General features: G+C 50.4%; 1 protein-coding gene across 2 annotated transcripts in view; it reads right to left on the bottom strand.

Moving 5' to 3' along the window:
- Positions 1 to 8,564, bottom strand: part of SYT17 (synaptotagmin 17) — a 75,124-nt gene extending 66,560 nt beyond the window's left edge. Inside the window, exons 1-3 of one of the 2 annotated variants that reach the window (XM_041749214.1) lie at positions 8,232 to 8,564; positions 4,580 to 4,597; positions 3,762 to 3,910 (exon numbers count right to left, since the gene is read on the bottom strand). In XM_041749214.1, coding sequence (XP_041605148.1) covers positions 3,762 to 3,910; positions 4,580 to 4,597; positions 8,232 to 8,246 — 182 coding nt within the window. In that variant the 5' untranslated portion in view covers positions 8,247 to 8,564. Of the gene's footprint in view, positions 1 to 3,761; positions 3,911 to 4,579; positions 4,603 to 4,763; positions 6,965 to 8,231 lie in introns of those variants that run through there. The other variant, XM_041749213.1, reaches the window with a different exon arrangement.
- Between the last annotated feature and the right edge of the window lie 9,376 nt (positions 8,565 to 17,940).

The following is a 17,940-nucleotide window of genomic DNA, read 5'->3' as shown; positions in this document are numbered from 1 at the left end:
TTTTCCTGACCTTCACTGGCCCAGCCCAGCCAAAAAAAAGCTGGGGTACCCAGATGACAGGATAATATGTAACAATTAATGGTGGTGTCCCCCCAAATACCCCACACATAAAGGACTAGCTCATTTGCCACATGCCGCCCCACAGAGAGGCATGTCCTGTGGTTCTTAGCTCAAATGTCACAGTAGGAACAGCACTGCAGAGCCTGCACACTTGACATTTCTACTCCCTGACTGTTTGATAACATGCAATGCCCACTTGGTAAATAAATCTGGGGAAAGCACAAGCTGTAAATTCACTTTTTGAATGATTTAACCCGCCTCCCCTTTACAGATTTTTCTTAACATTTTGCATTATGTTGAGTGCCAAAAATATACTAAGTTGCTACCTGGGATTCAAGAAATTCATCTTAAGAAGTATGGAGAGTCGTGTACCGTTGTTCAGGCTCTAGACTGCAAAGTTCTAGGTGGTATCATTCATAATGACCATGAGGTCAATGGAGTCTTCCAGAATTGTGTGGTGTGTTGGCCCTACTGGGAAGGTTCCAGCCCTCTTTTCTGCTTGTGGCAAGACCAAAGTGTCTTGCCAGAGGTTCCCAACCCCTTGCCCCCAGAAAGAGTCCTCCGCTTGCACAATGGGTCCACAGCCAGAGTACAACCGTCCTCCGGCTCAGTGCCAGGACCTGGGCATGCATCTGTAACACTCAACATTTGGGTATTGAGGGCAAACAGTACCTGACTGTGATTTTCAGTGTCCATCAGGATTCTCCACTGGTTCAGAAGCTAATTCAAAGTCCTTAAAATTTGGCATTCAAGACCCTACATGACCTGAGCTTGCAGGCTCATTTCCCATGATTCCCCCAACTCTTCCTAAATGTTGTAGAGTTTGCCCATTCTGGGTCCAGTCCCTCCTCTCTGGTTACAGCACCCAAATTGTCTATTACAAAGACTGGCATGGGGCACCTGGGTGGCTCAGTCAGTTAAGCATCTGCCTTTGGCTCAGCCCCACATCGGGGGAGGGGGGTGGTCCCCACTCAGCAGGGAGTCTGCTTCTCCCTCTGACCCTCCCCCTCTCATATTCTCTCTCTCTCAAATATATAGAGTCTTAAAAAAAAAAAAAAAAAGAATGAGGCCAATATAGGGGTGCCTGGATGGCTCAGTCACTTAAGCATCCAATTCTTGATTTTGGCTCAGGTCATGATCTCAGGGTTGTGAGATTGAGCCCCACATTGCTGCTTAAGATTCTTCTCCCACTCTCCCTGCCCCTCCCCACCTCAAAAGAAGAATGAGACCAATACTGAAGAAACAGAGAGAGAGAGAGAGAGAGAGCATAAATGCATGCCCATGACAACATTTGAACCCCTGGATCCAGCTATGCCTGAAGCCACTATCCTTGGATTTTTTCCAAAATGAGACTCTATGCAGAACTATCATATTGGAGTACAGGATGTGAATGCACAACTCTAGCTAGACCTATGTACCTGCCTTATCTGCTATATGATATTTAAAATCTCCTGAGCACAGTAATAGGACTCTAACTAATCTCTGCATCCTGCAATGCTTAGCACAAAGAGCAGTCAAGAAATAATTGCCAAAGAAACTGAGATTAAGTTTCCAACCAGATGACTGGCACTTTGAAGATTCAATTTCTGCTTGCAGGTCAGCCAGTTGGTCAATAAATAATTTTTTGGAGTGAACGACACAGATAAAAACCCTGCCCTCACAGAGCTGGCATTCTTCTGAGCATGGCTTTCAAGATACCAGGTGGGCTGAGCCAATCCCTGCCACACAGGGCTCTAGAAAATGGGAACGATCTCTCTCTCTTTTTTTAAAGATTTTATTTATTTGAAAGAGAGCGAGAGAGAGACATAGCGAGAGAGCACAAGCAGGAAAGAGAGGGAGAAGCAGGCTCCACACAGAGCAGGGAGCCTGATCCCAGGACCCCAGGATCTCAACCTGAGCCGAGGGCAGACACTGAAGGGACTGAGCTATCCAGGCAGTGAGGGAATGATCTCCTGATCAACGAATTGGTTTCACCACACATCTCACTCTACACATATCTGCAGGATTCAGGCTACAACCCATGAGTAACGAAAGCATTTCTTAACACTATCTTTACACCGTTTAAAGCATCTCTATCAATACGTACAAATTCAGAAATGAATAAATACTACTCTATAAAGTATGTTATGTGCACATCTCATTGCTCTTAATCACAACCCTATAAAATAGGTTCTATTCTTGTTCTCACTTCACAGATGTGGAAACTGAGACCAGGGCAGCCCGGGTGGCTCAGTGGTTTAGCGCCACCTTCAGTCCAGGGCGTGATCCTGGAGACCCAGGATCGAGTCCCACATCAGGCTCCCTGCATGGAACCTGCATCTCCCTCTGCCTGTGTCTCTGCCTCTCTCTCTCTCTCTCTCTCTCTCTGTGTGTGTGTGTCTCTCATGAATAAATAAAATCTTAAAAAAAAAAAAACAAACAACCTGAAACTAAACAGGATGAGATGGTTTACATTTATGACTTACATTTATGACTTACATTTATGACTGCCAACCAGGTGTCAACCATTCTTAAGTGTTTTTCTGTGTACTAATTTGTGCGGTCACCACAATAACCATATGAGATAAATACTATTATTTTGATCATCCCCATTTATAGATGTGAAGTCAAGGCACAGAGATCTAACAACTTGCCCAAGGTCACAGAACTAGAAAAAAGGTAGGAGAAACAGGATCTGAATGCACGGAGATTGACATAGAGGCATTTTGCTATGGAAATATCTGATGCTTGTCTCTAAGAAGGGCAAATGAGAAGATTGAGGCATGACCTCCAACTTGGAGGGAAAGAGGGGACATCGTGGACTTCCAGAACCTCAGAGCAAAGATTTAGCTGGACCAGCATTGAGGCTCTGGCTGTGGGCCTTTGCACTGCCTCTTGCCCTCTCTGGGCCTCCCACTCTGTGTCAGGAGAAGCTGTACTTGATGATGGTCAGGACCTTCTCAGCGCTGGCCTTTTCTAGACTCAACCCAGACTCTCTAGCCATGTGCCTCTCTCAGCCACGGAGAGGTGGACTGGACACGTGGCTGAGAGGCTTCAAAACTGCATTCCCAAAATATCTGAGCGACTGGCAGATGGAGATGTTGTATGCAGGCGCGGGAGGAGCACGAATTGGAAATAAAATGAAAGATGCCAGAGAGAACATAAACAGCGTTGGAGGACAGGATGGAGCTTGGAGGTGCTCTTCTGCTTCCCTGTTTCCGAAGCTCTTGTTCAGACCAGCAAAAAGGCACTTGTTTGTCCGTTTGGTCTACCACTCCTGCAGCAGTTTCTACTGAGCATCGACTGTGTGCCATGCACTGGGTCAGATGCTAGGACAGTTCGTCATACTGACTTGGACGGAAAGCTTTAGAATTTCGACATCCCTTGAAGAATACAGATGCTCACAGATCTCTTTTCTGACTTGGAATGACACTCAACATGATTAATAGTGCCCACACGCTTAGCAGTGTACAGTTCACATCTCAGAAGAGCCGATGTGAAACTAGCTAAACTTGAGCCCCGCCACCAGCTGGTTTCAGCAGCTTGCCAAACAAAATGAGAGAGGCACAGAGCAGGTCCCCATGGGCAGCAAAGAGGTCCACAGCCACTCAGCCTTTCCCTCGATCATACCTCAAACCCTCCTGCCCTCACCCCATCTCACAAACTGAGAAAAGAAACCTCCTGAGATTGCCTTCGAGGAAGTTCAGAGCAGTTTTACTTACAGCCAGGGAGGAGTCTGGGCAGGGAAAGGTCCCAGAATTTCAACTTCATCCTCACTCGACTGGCAACAGCTGGACTCATAGCACTTCTGACAGCAGTGCCTGCAAGTCCATCTGCACAGTAGCAGATCGGAGATTCTAGAAAGAAAACCCTGAGGCCATCGGGGGGAGGTGGGCAGTGGAGAGGGGGAGTGGGTGGGGGATGGGAGGGGTGGAGAGGAGGAGAAGGAAAAACACTCGAAATTACAAGCAGCCGATCCCTGCTGAGAAATAAGGACATTCGGGAGGTCTGTCTCTGCTGCTGAACACTTAGAACAAAATGTTTTCCGTTTCTATTTACCAACTGCAGGCATAAAGATGGCAAACACCAACTCGCTGGAGCCATTAATAGTGAGCAAAACATTTGCAGGTATTTTCTTGGGTGGTTTATGTGAACGTCTTTCTCGACAGGTGGGTGGTTTATACAACATCATGAGGGCTATACAGTATGTTCTCGAAACACAATGAATATTACTGTCTTCTTGAAAGCAAAGCAAAAAGGTTTTTTTTAAAAAAAAAAATCACCTCAGTTACATGAAAGTAAACAGAGGTAACCAAACGGAGTAAGGAGGGGGCCGGGGAGGGAAATCTATCCTGTCTGCGAGCATCTCTCCATCGGGCTCTCCCTCCCTGCCATAGAAAGGCATCAAAACTGTGCCATTCTCAACATCCAGTTATCGTTTAACATTGAACATCCCCACAGCCCCACATCAAACTCCAAAATGAAAGGCAAGCACCTCTTGATCAGAAACAAGACTAAATGAATCATCGAATTAACCCACCTCGTTTAAAGGTTCCAACTGCCCTTTTAGAGATCCACGAAGAAGCCAAGGGGCGTCGGGGGTGAGAGGATTACAAAAAGAGAGACAAGACCAGTTTAGCAATATTCCAGCAACTCAGAAAAGAAAAAAGAAAGAAAGAAAGAAAGGAAAAAAAAAAAAAAAAGCCCTGCATCTTTCCACTTACCATCCTGGGAAGGGAGCTGACTCCCTAACAACGTACTGCTATCTGCGGGGCTGCTGGTAGCCTCCTGGCTAACCAACACCGAATAAATGGGAAACTTTAGCATTTCGATTTGATTTGCACCGTATGCTGTTATGAATCAGAGCGGGTGGATAGATAGTCATGCTATCCAATGCAGCCACACTTCAGAAGAGCAAACCTTCCTATACAGAAATAGCCATGAAGCCAACCCAAAAGGACATGATTAGCTAAACATGCAGACTGGCACAGAGTGGATGTGACTTGGCTTCCCCCACCCTCCCAGAGGCCCTACCTTATAATTCTGCTCCAATGGTGATGGTGGGGAGTTTCATATGACCACCCACAAACACAGGGAGCAGAAGAGGAAGCCATAATCTGGTCCTGGGAGGGAGGGGCTGAAAAGGGAGGTAGCCCCGCCCCCCACCAGGACTCCTCACAGGTTCCCAAGGCACACAGACTCCCTCCCCCTCTTCCAGGGAAGAGTCACAGTGGTTTAGGAATGGATGGGCCATGTAAACCCCGGAGATCAGGAGTCCACCTGCATCTCAGCCTGGGATATATTCCGGAGATGAACTCAAACTCAGAACACTCAATCAAGATGAAGAAAGTTATCCTCCTTTTCAGTTCTCTCTCAAAATGAAGGTCTCAGTTTGGTACCACTGTATGTTAACGTGTTTCTGACACTTGCACATCTCACCCCACCACCATCCCTTCTTCTTAAACAGAGAACAGACCCTAGCTCAGAGCCTTGGACATAAGTAATTATGTGACATTATTATCATTGTGTTTATCTTTCCAGCTGCCTTCTGCTTATATCAAGTGACCATGGTTTTCTACTATCGTAGTGACATAAAGTTTCCTTTTCATATGATTTTAAGTAAAGAAAAAAAATAGTCCATTTATAGGAAAAAGTATTAAGTAAATACAGTACAAGTGGTACACGGCTCATGAAAAATTCAAAATCCTTGAAGTGATGATAAGGGAATGGTTGCAGCTTAGGAAAGAAAGTGTCAGGCATTAATCACAAACTCTTCCAAATGCAAAAGTCGAACCACACACAGAGCAAGACCCGAAGATGCTTGGGGGTCACGCAGAGCTGAGTGGGTAAGTGTTGGTGCTGGCTTCACCACCATCCAGTCCTGTGACTTGGGTAGGTCAGGGGGCTACTCTGAACCTCAGTTACCTCTTTTCTTTAGTGGAAGGGCTAAGCTAGGACTCTATGAAAATTCTTGCCTGTGCTGCCCAGCCGCAGAATATCTGCACTCTTTCCGTGGTTTTATGAGAACGAGGTGGTTTGTCAAGACCAGCTGGAACCTATTAGGCACCAGAGACTGTCCTGGCCAATACAGCCGTGAAAAAGGAGCAAAAAGCTATGCCCGCCTGCACTTACATGTGAGAAAGTGCTTGAGGACTTTTTTGTAAGCACAATAAAGTGCAAGGATAAAGTGTGGCTTTTTCCTTAGACTACAGTCCATGCCCATTCTTTTCTGAGAGGAAAGCATTTCCTGGGTGTGTGGTGATCAAAAGACACCGTTCATAAAACCATGAGAACAGAGACAAGGCTACCACCACAGGGCCCAATCATCCAGCTGTCTCAAACCCCAGGTATAAGATGAATGTCAGGGAGCAAAGAGAAACCAAGAGAAAAAGGGGAGGGAAGATGTTTTTATGTTTCCAGCATGCTAAGTCTTTCCTTACATTGGGTCCACCGGGTTCAGGTATTTGGATGGAGGATCACTGATTTAAGCCAAAAACACCAAGGGGAATTCAGATCTTCTAGAACAGGGGTTGTCAAGCTATGACTTGCAAGGCTAAATCCAGCCCACAACCTGTTTTTGTATGGTCCTCCAGTTAAGGATGGTTTGTACCTTTTTAAATGGTTGGAAAAAAAAGAAAATGAATACTTCCCGACTAGTACAAAGTTGATGATATTCAAATTTCAGTATCCACAAATGGTTTTCTTGGAACACAGCCACGCCCATGCATTTACTATTGTCTATGGCTGTTTGACATCACAGTCAGAGTTGACTATTTGTGACACAGACCGCGTAGCCCTCCAAGAAAATAAATTTACTATCTGGACCTTTATAGAAAAAGTTTCATACCTTGTGCTAGAAGGAAAGTCAGTATCACAGAGCCAGTCTCATTTTAGCTTAACAAATCCCCCACTGATCCCCACCATCCTCTCTCTTTTAGATCCCACCACACCCCCTAAGCAGCTGTGTGACCTTGGGCAAGTCACTCATCTCTGTCCTAAAGGTGGTTATTAAAAAACCACAGAGGCGGGTTCTAATGTCGGGCATTTCTCACTGGGTTGTGCATCCTGAGGGGCAGACTGCTGTTTTCACAACTGTATCCCCAGCGCCCACACAGAGTAGGTAGTCACTCAAGTGTTTGTTGAGTGACTATCCAATAGCCCCACGACAACATTCAGCACGCAGTAAGCGTACAGCTCAGCGACGTGACCTTCACTGAACTTGAGGACCTAGACATTCCATAGAGGCCAAGGGAGCCAGTCTAAGCCAGGTGAGGGATGGAGAGACCACCACCGGTGACAGACCACAGAGTTCCTGCCAGGCTGAAAAGTCCGAGGACAGGATATGAGTCAGTGGGGAGCTAGGAGACCAGCACCCCCGCCCTGGCGGGCTGTAGCCGAGGGTAAGAGAAGGGAGTCCAGATGCACCCTAAAGGGGGGAACCTGTAGGCTTCTCTGCTAGGCAGAGAGAGGAGCCAGCCCCAGAAAGCAGGCAGCTCACCGGGTCTGACTGCACGACCTTGGCGCTGACCTGTCGCCACTTCCCCGCCTTGTATTGAAGGGAAAGGTCCCAAGCAGCCCCCCACCCCCCAAAAAAAGGATGCTCGGAAATTATTCCCTTCCTTCGCAAGGATTCTTGCGAAGTTTCCTCCAGGTGTTGGGGTTCCCAACTCGCAGACCCCAAGGCAAAGGCCGGAAACGATCGAAGGCGCCCGCCCCCCGCCCCCCGCCCCCCAGGCCTCGGCACCCCGTGCCCGGGAGAGGCGACGTCCTTGTCCCTCCCGCCCGGAGCAGCTGCCTCTGCCTCGGGCCCGCTCCGCCGGCCAATTAGCCGGAGCCGTCACCACGGCAACGGCAGCTGGCGGGCCCGCGGCCGGCGCGTCCCGGGCCGCCCCGGCGCGGCCCCTCCCCGGGGGTGGGGTGCGGGGGCCGGGCTGCGGGGAAGTCGGCCGCACCCCCCGCGCTGCGGGGAGGCCGGGGCGCGCGCGGGGCCGGGGGGCCTCCGTCCCGGGGGCGGGGTCCCCAGCCCGCAGCCCGCAGCCCGCAGCCCCCTGCCCCCTGCCCCGGGGCGCGCCCCCCGCCGCACAGGGGGCGCGCCCCGGGGCGCCGCTGCGGTCGAGCCAAGTTGGCGGGAGCCCGGCCGCGCGCCGTCACCGAGGGGGCGCCGCGGCCCCGACCCCCGGCCGCAGCCCTACCTGGATGTACGCCATCTTCGCCCTCGCGCGCTCACTCCGGCCCGGGCATGGCGCCGCCACGGCCGCTCTGCCCTCGCCCGCAGGGGCCGCGGGGCACAGCCAAGGGGGGGAGGAAGCAGGAGGCAGCCGGGCGGCCCCAGACGTGACCGGCGTGGCTGATGAGCGGCGCCCGCCCCTCCGCCGGCCGCCCCGTCCTTGCCCTTCCCCGCGTTCCTGCTCCCGGGGCCGGGGCCGGGGCCGGGGCCGGGGCCGGGGCCGCCTCCCAGGCTGCGGGCGCTCGGGGCGCCCGGGGCCCCCGCCGCGGCCACGCTCGCCGGCCGCCGCTCCCCCCAGGCGCGGGCCGGGCTGCGCGGAGCCCCGGGCGGCCGCGGGCGGGGCTGGAGGCGCCGGGGCCGGGGCGCGCGGGCGCGGGGGCGGGGGCGGGCGCGGGGCGGGGGCGGGGGCGGGCGGCGCGCGGGCCGGCCCCTCCGCGCGGCTCGGGCCGGCCCCTCCGAGAGCGCAGCCCCCAGCGCAGCCCCCGGCACAGCCCTGCAGCCGGCGGCGCCCAGGCCTGGCCGCCGAGGAGGCCGGGGCGGGGAGGGGCCTCCCCATCCAGCCCTCTCCCAGTCCCGGTCGGAAAAACTTTATTCCCGCCCCACCCGAACGGTGCACGACGCGCCCGGAGCTGCTGCGGCGAGGATCGCAGGGGCCGGGGCCTTGGGAGCCCCAAGCTCAGGCGGCGCAAGGGGGCGCCCGGGGGGCCGCGGGGGCGCGCGCCGAGACCCGAGCGCCCCCGGGTCCCGAACCTGCCCGAGTTGCGCCCGGGGCGCAACAGGTCGGCGGCGGGGCGGCCCGGCAGCGCCACCCAGCGTCGCGCCCGCGATGTGCGCGCGTCCGCCGCCTCGGGCGGGCTCCGGGGCCAGCGAGCGAGCGCGCCCCGGGACGGGTCCCGCGGGTCCCCTCGGCGCGCGTGGCGGGGGCGCCCGGGCCTCGGGAGCGGGGGAGTTAGCAGTGGAACATTGCCCTCCGCCGGCTCTCGTGAGCACGTTATGCAGCCTCTGCCGCCCAGCGCCTCCCGTCTGTCTTTTCTGCACTAAAAAAAAAAAAAAAAAAGGCATAGAATCTCCGTCCTTGCGTCCTGCCTTCTCTCCAAGGCTGCTTTGTGGGGATACGTGAGCAAATGAGCGTGGATGTCATAAATAAAAGGCGTAACGTGCCTCTGGGTAGGTATTTGGCGTGAAAATCCAGCCGGCACACATTCGTTAGCACGGAAGATTTCATTCGTAGCGCGCGGCGTGCAGCACAGCCCGAGCACGCAGAATCCGCCGGGCAACGTGCTCCACTGTCCACCAGCACCGTGTCATGCCCTCGTCCCCCTGCCCTGCTCACGATATGGCCAGCACGGTGCCTGACCCGAGGAGGCACTCAAGAAATGTTTTTGTGCTTGCAGGGGGGGTTCCTCCTGTTTGAGGGAGGCGCTGCAGGCGCCCCCCCCCCCGTTCACAGATGAGACTGGGGTGCAGGAGGTAGAGACCCCTCAGAGAAGCGTGACAGCTGGCGTTGCAACCCGCACAGTGCACCCTCCTAACCACTTAATGGTATTTATCCCCGATGTTTCTTCAACACTGATGGAAAAGGTGCTGGGTGGGGAGAGGGCCTCTCTGGGATTGGGCGCTTTTAGGGGGAACTTGAGAGAGGTGGAAAAGTTAGCCAGGTGTTCCCAGGAGTTAAGAACAGCTAACCTGGGCAGCCCAGGTGGCTCAGCGGTTTAGTTCCCCCTTCAACCCAGGGCCTGATCCTGGGGACCCAGGATTGAGTCCCACATCGGGCTCCTGCATGGAGCCTGCTTCTCCCTCTGCCTGTGTCTCTGCCTCTCTCTCTCCCTCTTGTCTCGAATGAATAAATAAGTAAATAAAAATCTTAAAAAAAAGAAAGAAAGAACAGAACAGCTAAACTTTTGGAGATGGTGTGCCAGGCTCTACTTTAACCCTTTTGCCCAAATTCAGCTTTGACTTCCCTGATAAACGTAACGTGGGCATTGTTGCCATCCCAGTCTCTGGATGACAAAAGAGGAGGCATGAAGCGGTGGAGTAACTTGCCCAGGGGGTAGATGGTATTGGGGAACAGTTGGGATTCAAACCTAGACAGCCTGCACCAAATCCTTCCCCCAGTCAGGGCACCGCACTGCCTCCCAGTGCTGGCTATTGGGGGAAAAGGGAGGGAATCCTTAGGGTTAGTTTAATATCTTAATCCCTAAGGACTTAAAACTGAGAAAACCGGGCACCCCTCCCAGTGAAGGTTATTTTATTTTATTTTTTTTTGAACGTTATTTTAAATGGGCATAATAGAACCTACCTCTGAGGTTATCAAATACTTTCTGGTGTGTAAGCACCTGGCACACTATAGGTGCTTAATAAGTGCTTGTTGAATGAGTAAATGGATGGTAACAATAGCTAATATGGATGCTGCCAACCTTTGAGTCATTATTATGACCGAGAGCTGGGCATTTCACATGCATTCACCGGAGCATTCACAAGGTAGGTACTATCGTCATCCCATTTTCCAGGTGCAAAAGCTGAAGCTCTGAAGAGAGGAAGTGAGTCACTGGAGTTAAAGAAGTGAAGGGCGACAGGGACAGGACCAAAATACAAATGTGTTTAACTCTGGAAGCCCAGCTCCTCAGAGCTGCACCATCCTGCCTCCAAAGAAAGAATGAACAAGAAGTCAGTTGTAAGTCATTCATCAGATGTCACTCGAAGCCTGGCTTTCAGGGTCCCTACCTCCTCTGTCTGCCCTTCACAGGGATGTATAGTCTGGCTTTCTTTCTTTCTTTTTTATTTTTTTTTAAGATTTTTATTTATTCATGAGAGACACAGAGAGAGGGGCAGAGACACAGGCAGAGGGAGAAGCAGGCTCCCTGCGGGGAGCCCGATGTGGGAATTGATCCCAGGACCCTGGGATTATGTTCTGAGCCAAAGGCAGACATTCAACCACGGAGCCACCCAGGAGCCCCTGTAGTCCGGCTTTGAAGTGTAATATGGACTCAGAGCAAGGCTGTGCCTGTCTGGACGAGGCAGCTGGCACCCACCCAGCTCTCCGTAGAGAAGCCCCTACTTCAGAATTCTGCAGTGTTCCTGAAATTAGGAAGGAAAAGAGTTACACCTCCATTGTCACTAGCCTCTACATGAAATTCAGTACATCCTTTAATTTGGGACGCAGACAACAAACCCCAGCAGATTAAAACATTTACCTGGGTTTGTGACCAATAGAAACAGAAAGAGAGTAGAATAGAAATCGAAGTCAGGGGATGCCTGGGTGGCTCAGCGGTTGGGCACCTGCCATTGGCTCAGGGCGTGATCCTGAAGACCTGGGATTGAGTCCCACATTGGGGTCCTGCATGGAGCCTGCTTCTCCCTCTGCCTGTGTCTCTGCCTTTCTCTCTCTCTCTCTCATGAATCAATGAATGAGCAAATAAATAAATAAGTAAAATCTTAAAAAAAAAGAAATAGAAGTCAATTGAAATCAAGTACATTCGTATCACATTACAGTTGTTGCGAATAACTTGAAGTTTTATTTGCACTCTTTACTGCTTGAAAATCACAACTACTAGGTCTATCTAATGCATTAGTGAAGAAGCACATACATTACCATATTTAAATTGGTTTTAATATTTTGATCAGTGTTTATCAATGGAAGTATCATTTCATTATAATCCTAGGTATCCCACTCTATGATTGATTGATTGATTGATTGATTTGTGATAGTCAGACACACACAGAGAGAGAGAGAGGCAGAGACATAGGCAGAGGGAGAAGCAGGCTCCATGCACCGGGAGCCCGACGTGGGATTCAATCCCGGGTCTCCAGGATCACGCCCTGAGCCAAAGGCAGGCGCTAAACTGCTGCGCCACCCAGGGATCCCCCACTCTATGATTTAAAGGCATTATTCTGAGATGGGGTCTACAGGCCTCAGCAGACTATTGGGGGGTCCATGGCACAGAAAGGATTAGGAGCCCCAGCAAGTAGCATTGTGTGTTAGCCTAGGGGTGAGAGTGAGAACTGCCAAATAATTTTCTGGCGAGAGCAAGGGGAGGACGGTGCCAGGTGAGGTTCAACAGGTAGGAGAGGCCAGATGCCCTGCAGCCTGGGAAGTTACTCCACAGAAGAGCAGGAAGGGTCAGGCCCAGAAGGATTTTGGCAGGGGTGTGTGTGTGTCTGTGTGTCTGTCTGTCTGTCTGTGGACATGGAGTAGACAAGCCTGGAGGCGGGGAGGATATGGTAGTGATCCAGATATGAGGCGATTTTGAGCGTGAATGATGGTCACGTCGGTCAATCAGTGGCTGTAACTGAATGAGCAGTGAGGCTGTAGAAGGCAGCTGAGGCTAGATGAAGGCAGGTTTGCTGGGGGAGGAGTTGGGGTTTTCTATTTGCATATGTTGAATCTCAGACACATATTATGTAAGGTTCCTGCAAGAGACTCATGTCCATCCAGCTTGAGCGAAAAAGAACTTGTGGGCTCACTGACTGGGAAGTCCGAGGGCAAATCCTAGAGTCGTGGCTGGATTTAGAGATGCAAAAGAAGTCCTAAGGACTCACTCTCTCCATATCTCACCTCTTCACGGCTTTTCTCTGAACACATGAAGTTTTTCTCCTGGAGGGGGTTTGCTTCCCCTGGCAGAAACATGGCCAGTGGTGAACGTGAGTGTATGTTTTAATAGTTAATGCTCCAAAAGTAAGAGAGGCTTTTTATGAAATCTTAAGGAAAAACTCTAATTGGTCCTGCTTGGCTCAAGTGCCTACCTCTGGACCAAGCACTGTGTCCAGAGGAGCCAGCACTCTGCTGGAGTCCACCTGGACCAGGTGAGCAGAGATCATGAGCCACCATCCCATGAAGACCACGTAGAGAGGGGGAGGATGGGGTTCTCTAAGAAAGACATTCTGGAAACCAACTGACATGCCCACAGTGATGTGGCTGTGGAACATCAGGTGGAGGTGTTCAGTGGGCAGACGTGTTGGTAAGGGAGTTCAGACCTTCCTAATGCAGAATGGGGCACAGAGTTGATCAGGAGATAAGGCTTTAGTCACCTCCTAGGCTCACCTCAGTCCACAGCTTCTCGAAGGAACCTGGCCCCTCACCTTCTCCCCTCCAATCCCAGGTGGCAGACACATAATAATGGTTTTCTCTTCGGGATCCTTAAGAAGGTAGTTAGAAGTGGCAAACCACAGACCTCAGGATATCTCTTATAATTTAAAAGCGCCAGAAGAGCAAAAAGCTGTCTCTGGCAACCATATGGGCAACACACATTCTGGTTAGGTGACTTTCTATTTCTGCCAAACAGGCTGACGGCACTTGTCTCCTAAGTCAGTTTTAATTATACAGCTTCCTGAACATGCCATTCAGATCCTGTTTTAGCTGTGCCCATAACCCACAGGCAGTGTTTCTGAACTCTGGGGAGTAAGAAGGCTCTGGGCTAATTAAATAGCTGGTGTGGCAATAAGAAGGGCAGCCACCTGTTAAGTATGATCCCTAGGGCTGATGTGATGAGTAAACCCACGTAGGAGTCAGACCCCTTTCTTCTCTGGGCAGTGTGGCTGGATGATAGCAAGAGATCTGGGTTCCAGTCCAGCCTTGCCTACAGAATGGTTTTGTGGCCTCAGGCAGGCTGCTTCATCCCCGGGAGCCTCAGGTTTCCTCACCAGCAGAATGGGTATAATGCTTCCCTTTGAGGGCTGGTGTGAAGTTAGGTAAGTGAGAACAATGCATGTGAAACTCTAGTGGGTGTTCACAATTAGTGGTTCTCTGTTTCTTTCTCCCACAACAGACACAGAATCTGGGGCCGTGGCTCCTCTTATTCTATTCTATAGGTGGAAGGAAATGTGTTAGGGAGGAGGAGGGGACAAAGTAGAGGTTCAAATCCTGGCCTTGGGCATCAGCCAAGCCTGGATCTAAATCCTGCTGCCTGCCACTTAGCAGCTATGTGACTTCAGACATATCTCTCTGCCTCAGTTGCCTCTTCGTTGAATGGGATGCTAGCAGCCACTATTTCATGGAGGTGAGGATTTCATAGGCCAGTCATATTCATCCCTTGGCACAGTGCCTGCCACTGAGGAGCTGCTCAAGAAATGCTATCATTATTTTTTATTTTCAAAATGGAAACAGACCAAAGTTGCTTTTATTACTAATACCCATACTAAGTGCTTTATCTACCCTGACCAGTTTCTCTTTTTTGTGGGTGGCCAACCCTAGGAAGAGAGAGAGCCATATCACACACTAGCACAGTCATTCTCAAACTTGAGTGTGCAGAGAAATGAGGGGATGCCATCTTGTTAAAATCCCTATTCTCAGACTCCTCATCCAGAGATTTCGATGCAGTAAGTATAAAGGTGGGGTCTGGAGGTCTGCATTTCCTTACAAGCTTCCCAAGAGAGGCTGATGCAGGTGGTCCAAGTTTGACCTTGACCTTGGCATACTAGGACATCATCTTTGTGATGTCCACATACTTCCTACCTAGGAGGATCATCACCACTGGTCTTGATCCATTGGCTGGAATGAGTCAGGGTGGGAGATTGCCCTGGGGCAGGAGTGAACCCGATCGTGCCCATAATCCCTGAAGACGTTTGGCTCACCCGTGACATGTCACCTCCAGCTGATCTCTGCATGACACCAGACATGCCATCTTGCATGCTGTCTGCTGGCATCACTTCTAAGGATCTTGCTGAGATGAAGGAGTCCCATGGTCTAGCTTTTGAAGCCCCCCACCCCATCTTACCTCTAGCCTCCCTGCTGGTTTAAGAATTTCCACCACATCTGCCCCTGTCTGAGGCTGGTAGCTACAGTCAGCCAAACCTTCTCCACTCTGTGATTCAGAAAAGGGGAGCTAATTATTTAGTCTTCAAGAAGGAAAATCTGAGGGCGATTTAATAATGGGCTGCACACATCTGAAGAGCTATTAGTGGGGCACTGGTGACCACCTGTTCCCTCTCTCTGCCACAGCTAGGAGAAACAGATGAGATTTAACTGCACAAATAGAACGGAGAGCCAGGGTAGGCACCAGTGTGACCACACAGATGTGGTTTTAAAGGACAGCACAGAAAATCTACCTTCCTAGGACTTATGACAAGGAAAGAGCTTTGGGTCTGATATGTCATGTTCCCCCAGAGGCCAGAACAGGGTCTGATGCTCTGAACAGCTTCAAGGGAAGGATTTTGTCTTCCTCATCCCTGCACCCTGGCACCAGGCACACTGTAAACCAGTGGTTCTCAAACCATGGTTCCTTGAGCAGCAGCAGCAGCAGCAGCAGCAGCAGCAGCAGCAGCAGCATCTCTGGGACATTGTTAGAAATGCAGAATCTCAGTCCTCCCCCTTGAACCTACTGAATCAGAAACTTCTGGGGGTTGGGGAATGGCGCCCGGCAAACTGGGTCAACAAACACTCTGAGTAATTCTGATGCTGGCTGCAGGGTGAGAACCACCGAGGTTCCAATTTTACTGGGCATTCCATTCACCTAGGGGTCTTGTTAAATGCAGTCTCTGATGCACTAGGTCGGGGCGGGGGGGGGTGTCCTAAGATTGTGCATTTCTAACAAGCTTCAAGGGTGATCCACAGACCACAGTTGGAGGATCGAGGGTCTAGAACGAATGCCAGCTCATGTCATCCCTTTGCCGGAAACTCTCCAGTGACTCATATCACTTAAGGTAAGAGTCAAATACGTCCCACATAACCTGGCCCCTCATTACCTCCTCCACTGTCCCCATCTCTGCTCCCCTGCCCCTTGCACATTCCACTCCACACGGACCTCCTCACTGTTTCCTGAACACTCCAGGGCCTCTGCACCTATTTATTCTGCCTCTTACACTCCTCCCTCTGAGCTCCCCCATGGCTCACTCCTTCACCTGTATGACAGGCAGCATACGAGATGGCCCATAATGATTCTGCCTCCTGTTGACGCCCTCACGTCATCTCCTCCCGTTGAGTATTGGCAGAACTTATCACAAGTGATGAGATGTCACTTCGGTGGTTAGGTTATGTAAAGCAGTAATTTCTGCCTTGGTAGCTGCCTCTTTCTCCATGACCCAAGTTCCCATGTTGGAGAGATCCACATGGCAAGGAGATGAGGGTACCCTGCTAGAAATTGAGACCCCAGTCCAATACCCATAGAGGAGCTAAAATTCTGACAACAGCCAGGTGAGCTCAGAAGTGGATCCTCCCTTGGTTGAACCTTCAGGTGAGACCCCAACCCACCGACCTCTTGATTAAAGACTTGAGAGAGACCCTGAAGCAGAGGATCCAAATAAGCCATGCCCAGACTCCTGACCCACAGAAACTGTGAGATGATAAATACGTGTTATTTTAAGTAGCTAAGCATGTAGAAATTCATTAGATAGCTTTAGATAATACAACCTCCTTTAGGTTTTGCTCAAATGTCACCTTTGCAATCTGATCTTCGCCAACTTTCCTCTTCAAAATAGCAACCGTGGGGATCCCTGGGTGGCTCAGTGGTTTAGCGCCTGCCTTTGGCTTAGGGTGTGATCTCTGAGACCTGGGATCGAGACCCGCATCGGGCTCCCTGCATGGAACCTGCTTCTCCCTCTGCCTGTGTCTCTGCCTCTCTCTGTATGTCTCTCATTAATAAATAAATAAAATCTTTAAAAAAAAACAAAAACAAACAAACAAAAACAAAATAGCAACCTTTCCCCTCTCCCAGGAACTCTTGTTTGCCTTTCCTGCTTAATTTAATACATATCACCATGTGACGTAGCTTATATCTTCCCTATTTTTTATGGTCTGTCTCCCCAACTAGCTCTTTGAGCTTAGGGGTTTTGGGCGGGTTTTTGGTTTCTGTTTCTCCCACACCTGTATCCCTAATACCTAGAACATTGCCTTGCATATAGAAGGCATTCAATAGTATTGTTGAATGCATGAGTGTATTTTGCTAAGTCTCCTTCCACGTAGAGGACAAGTGGCACTAGTGGGCACCAACTTTACATTTTCTCAGCATAGCCACCCCCGTGAGAAAAGAGATTTTCCCAGACATCCATATGTATATCAATCCAGGGAGGAATTAATGGGCCCCACCTCATTAAGAGAGACATGGGGAAATCTCCGGTACAGGGACTGAGATTTTCTGACATCCCCTATAACGATTTTGCCTTCTCCAGGGTAGCAGATGAATTTTATCACTTTATCCATTATTCAAAACAAGGTTCACGAAGTCCCATGTACTCTTTCAAGAAAGAGCTTGTTTCTCTCTACTGAAGAAGAATTTAACATTATCGAAAGAGCCATTGCTCTGCAAGGAAACTTGTATGCCATAATTCACAGGAGCATTATTCATAATTGTCCCCAAAGTGGAAACAATCCAAATGCCCATCAATGGGTGAATGCATAAACAAAATGTGGTACAGACATACAATACTTTACTGCAATAAAGAAATGAACGATCGGTACATGCCACAACATGGGTAACCTCAAAAACATTTTCTAAGTCAAAGAAGCCAGATAAGAAAGACCACATATGATATGACTCCATTCATATGAGATGTCCAGAAAGAGCAAATCCTTAGAGAGAGAAAGGAGGTGGTTGCCAGGGGCTGGGAGTGGAGATGTGGAATGAATGCAGATAGGCACAAGAGAGTTTGGGGGGGGTATGGGGAGGGGAGCAGAACGTTCTACAACTGTTTTGTGGTGATGGTGGCATGACTGTGAATTACTGGAAATCATTGAATTGTAC

This window comes from Vulpes lagopus, chromosome 3 (assembly GCF_018345385.1).
Source record: "Vulpes lagopus strain Blue_001 chromosome 3, ASM1834538v1, whole genome shotgun sequence".
NCBI classification, from domain to species: Eukaryota; Metazoa; Chordata; class Mammalia; order Carnivora; family Canidae; genus Vulpes; species Vulpes lagopus.
Note: the sequence above shows the minus strand (reverse complement) of the source record. Positions and strands in the feature narration are given on the sequence as shown.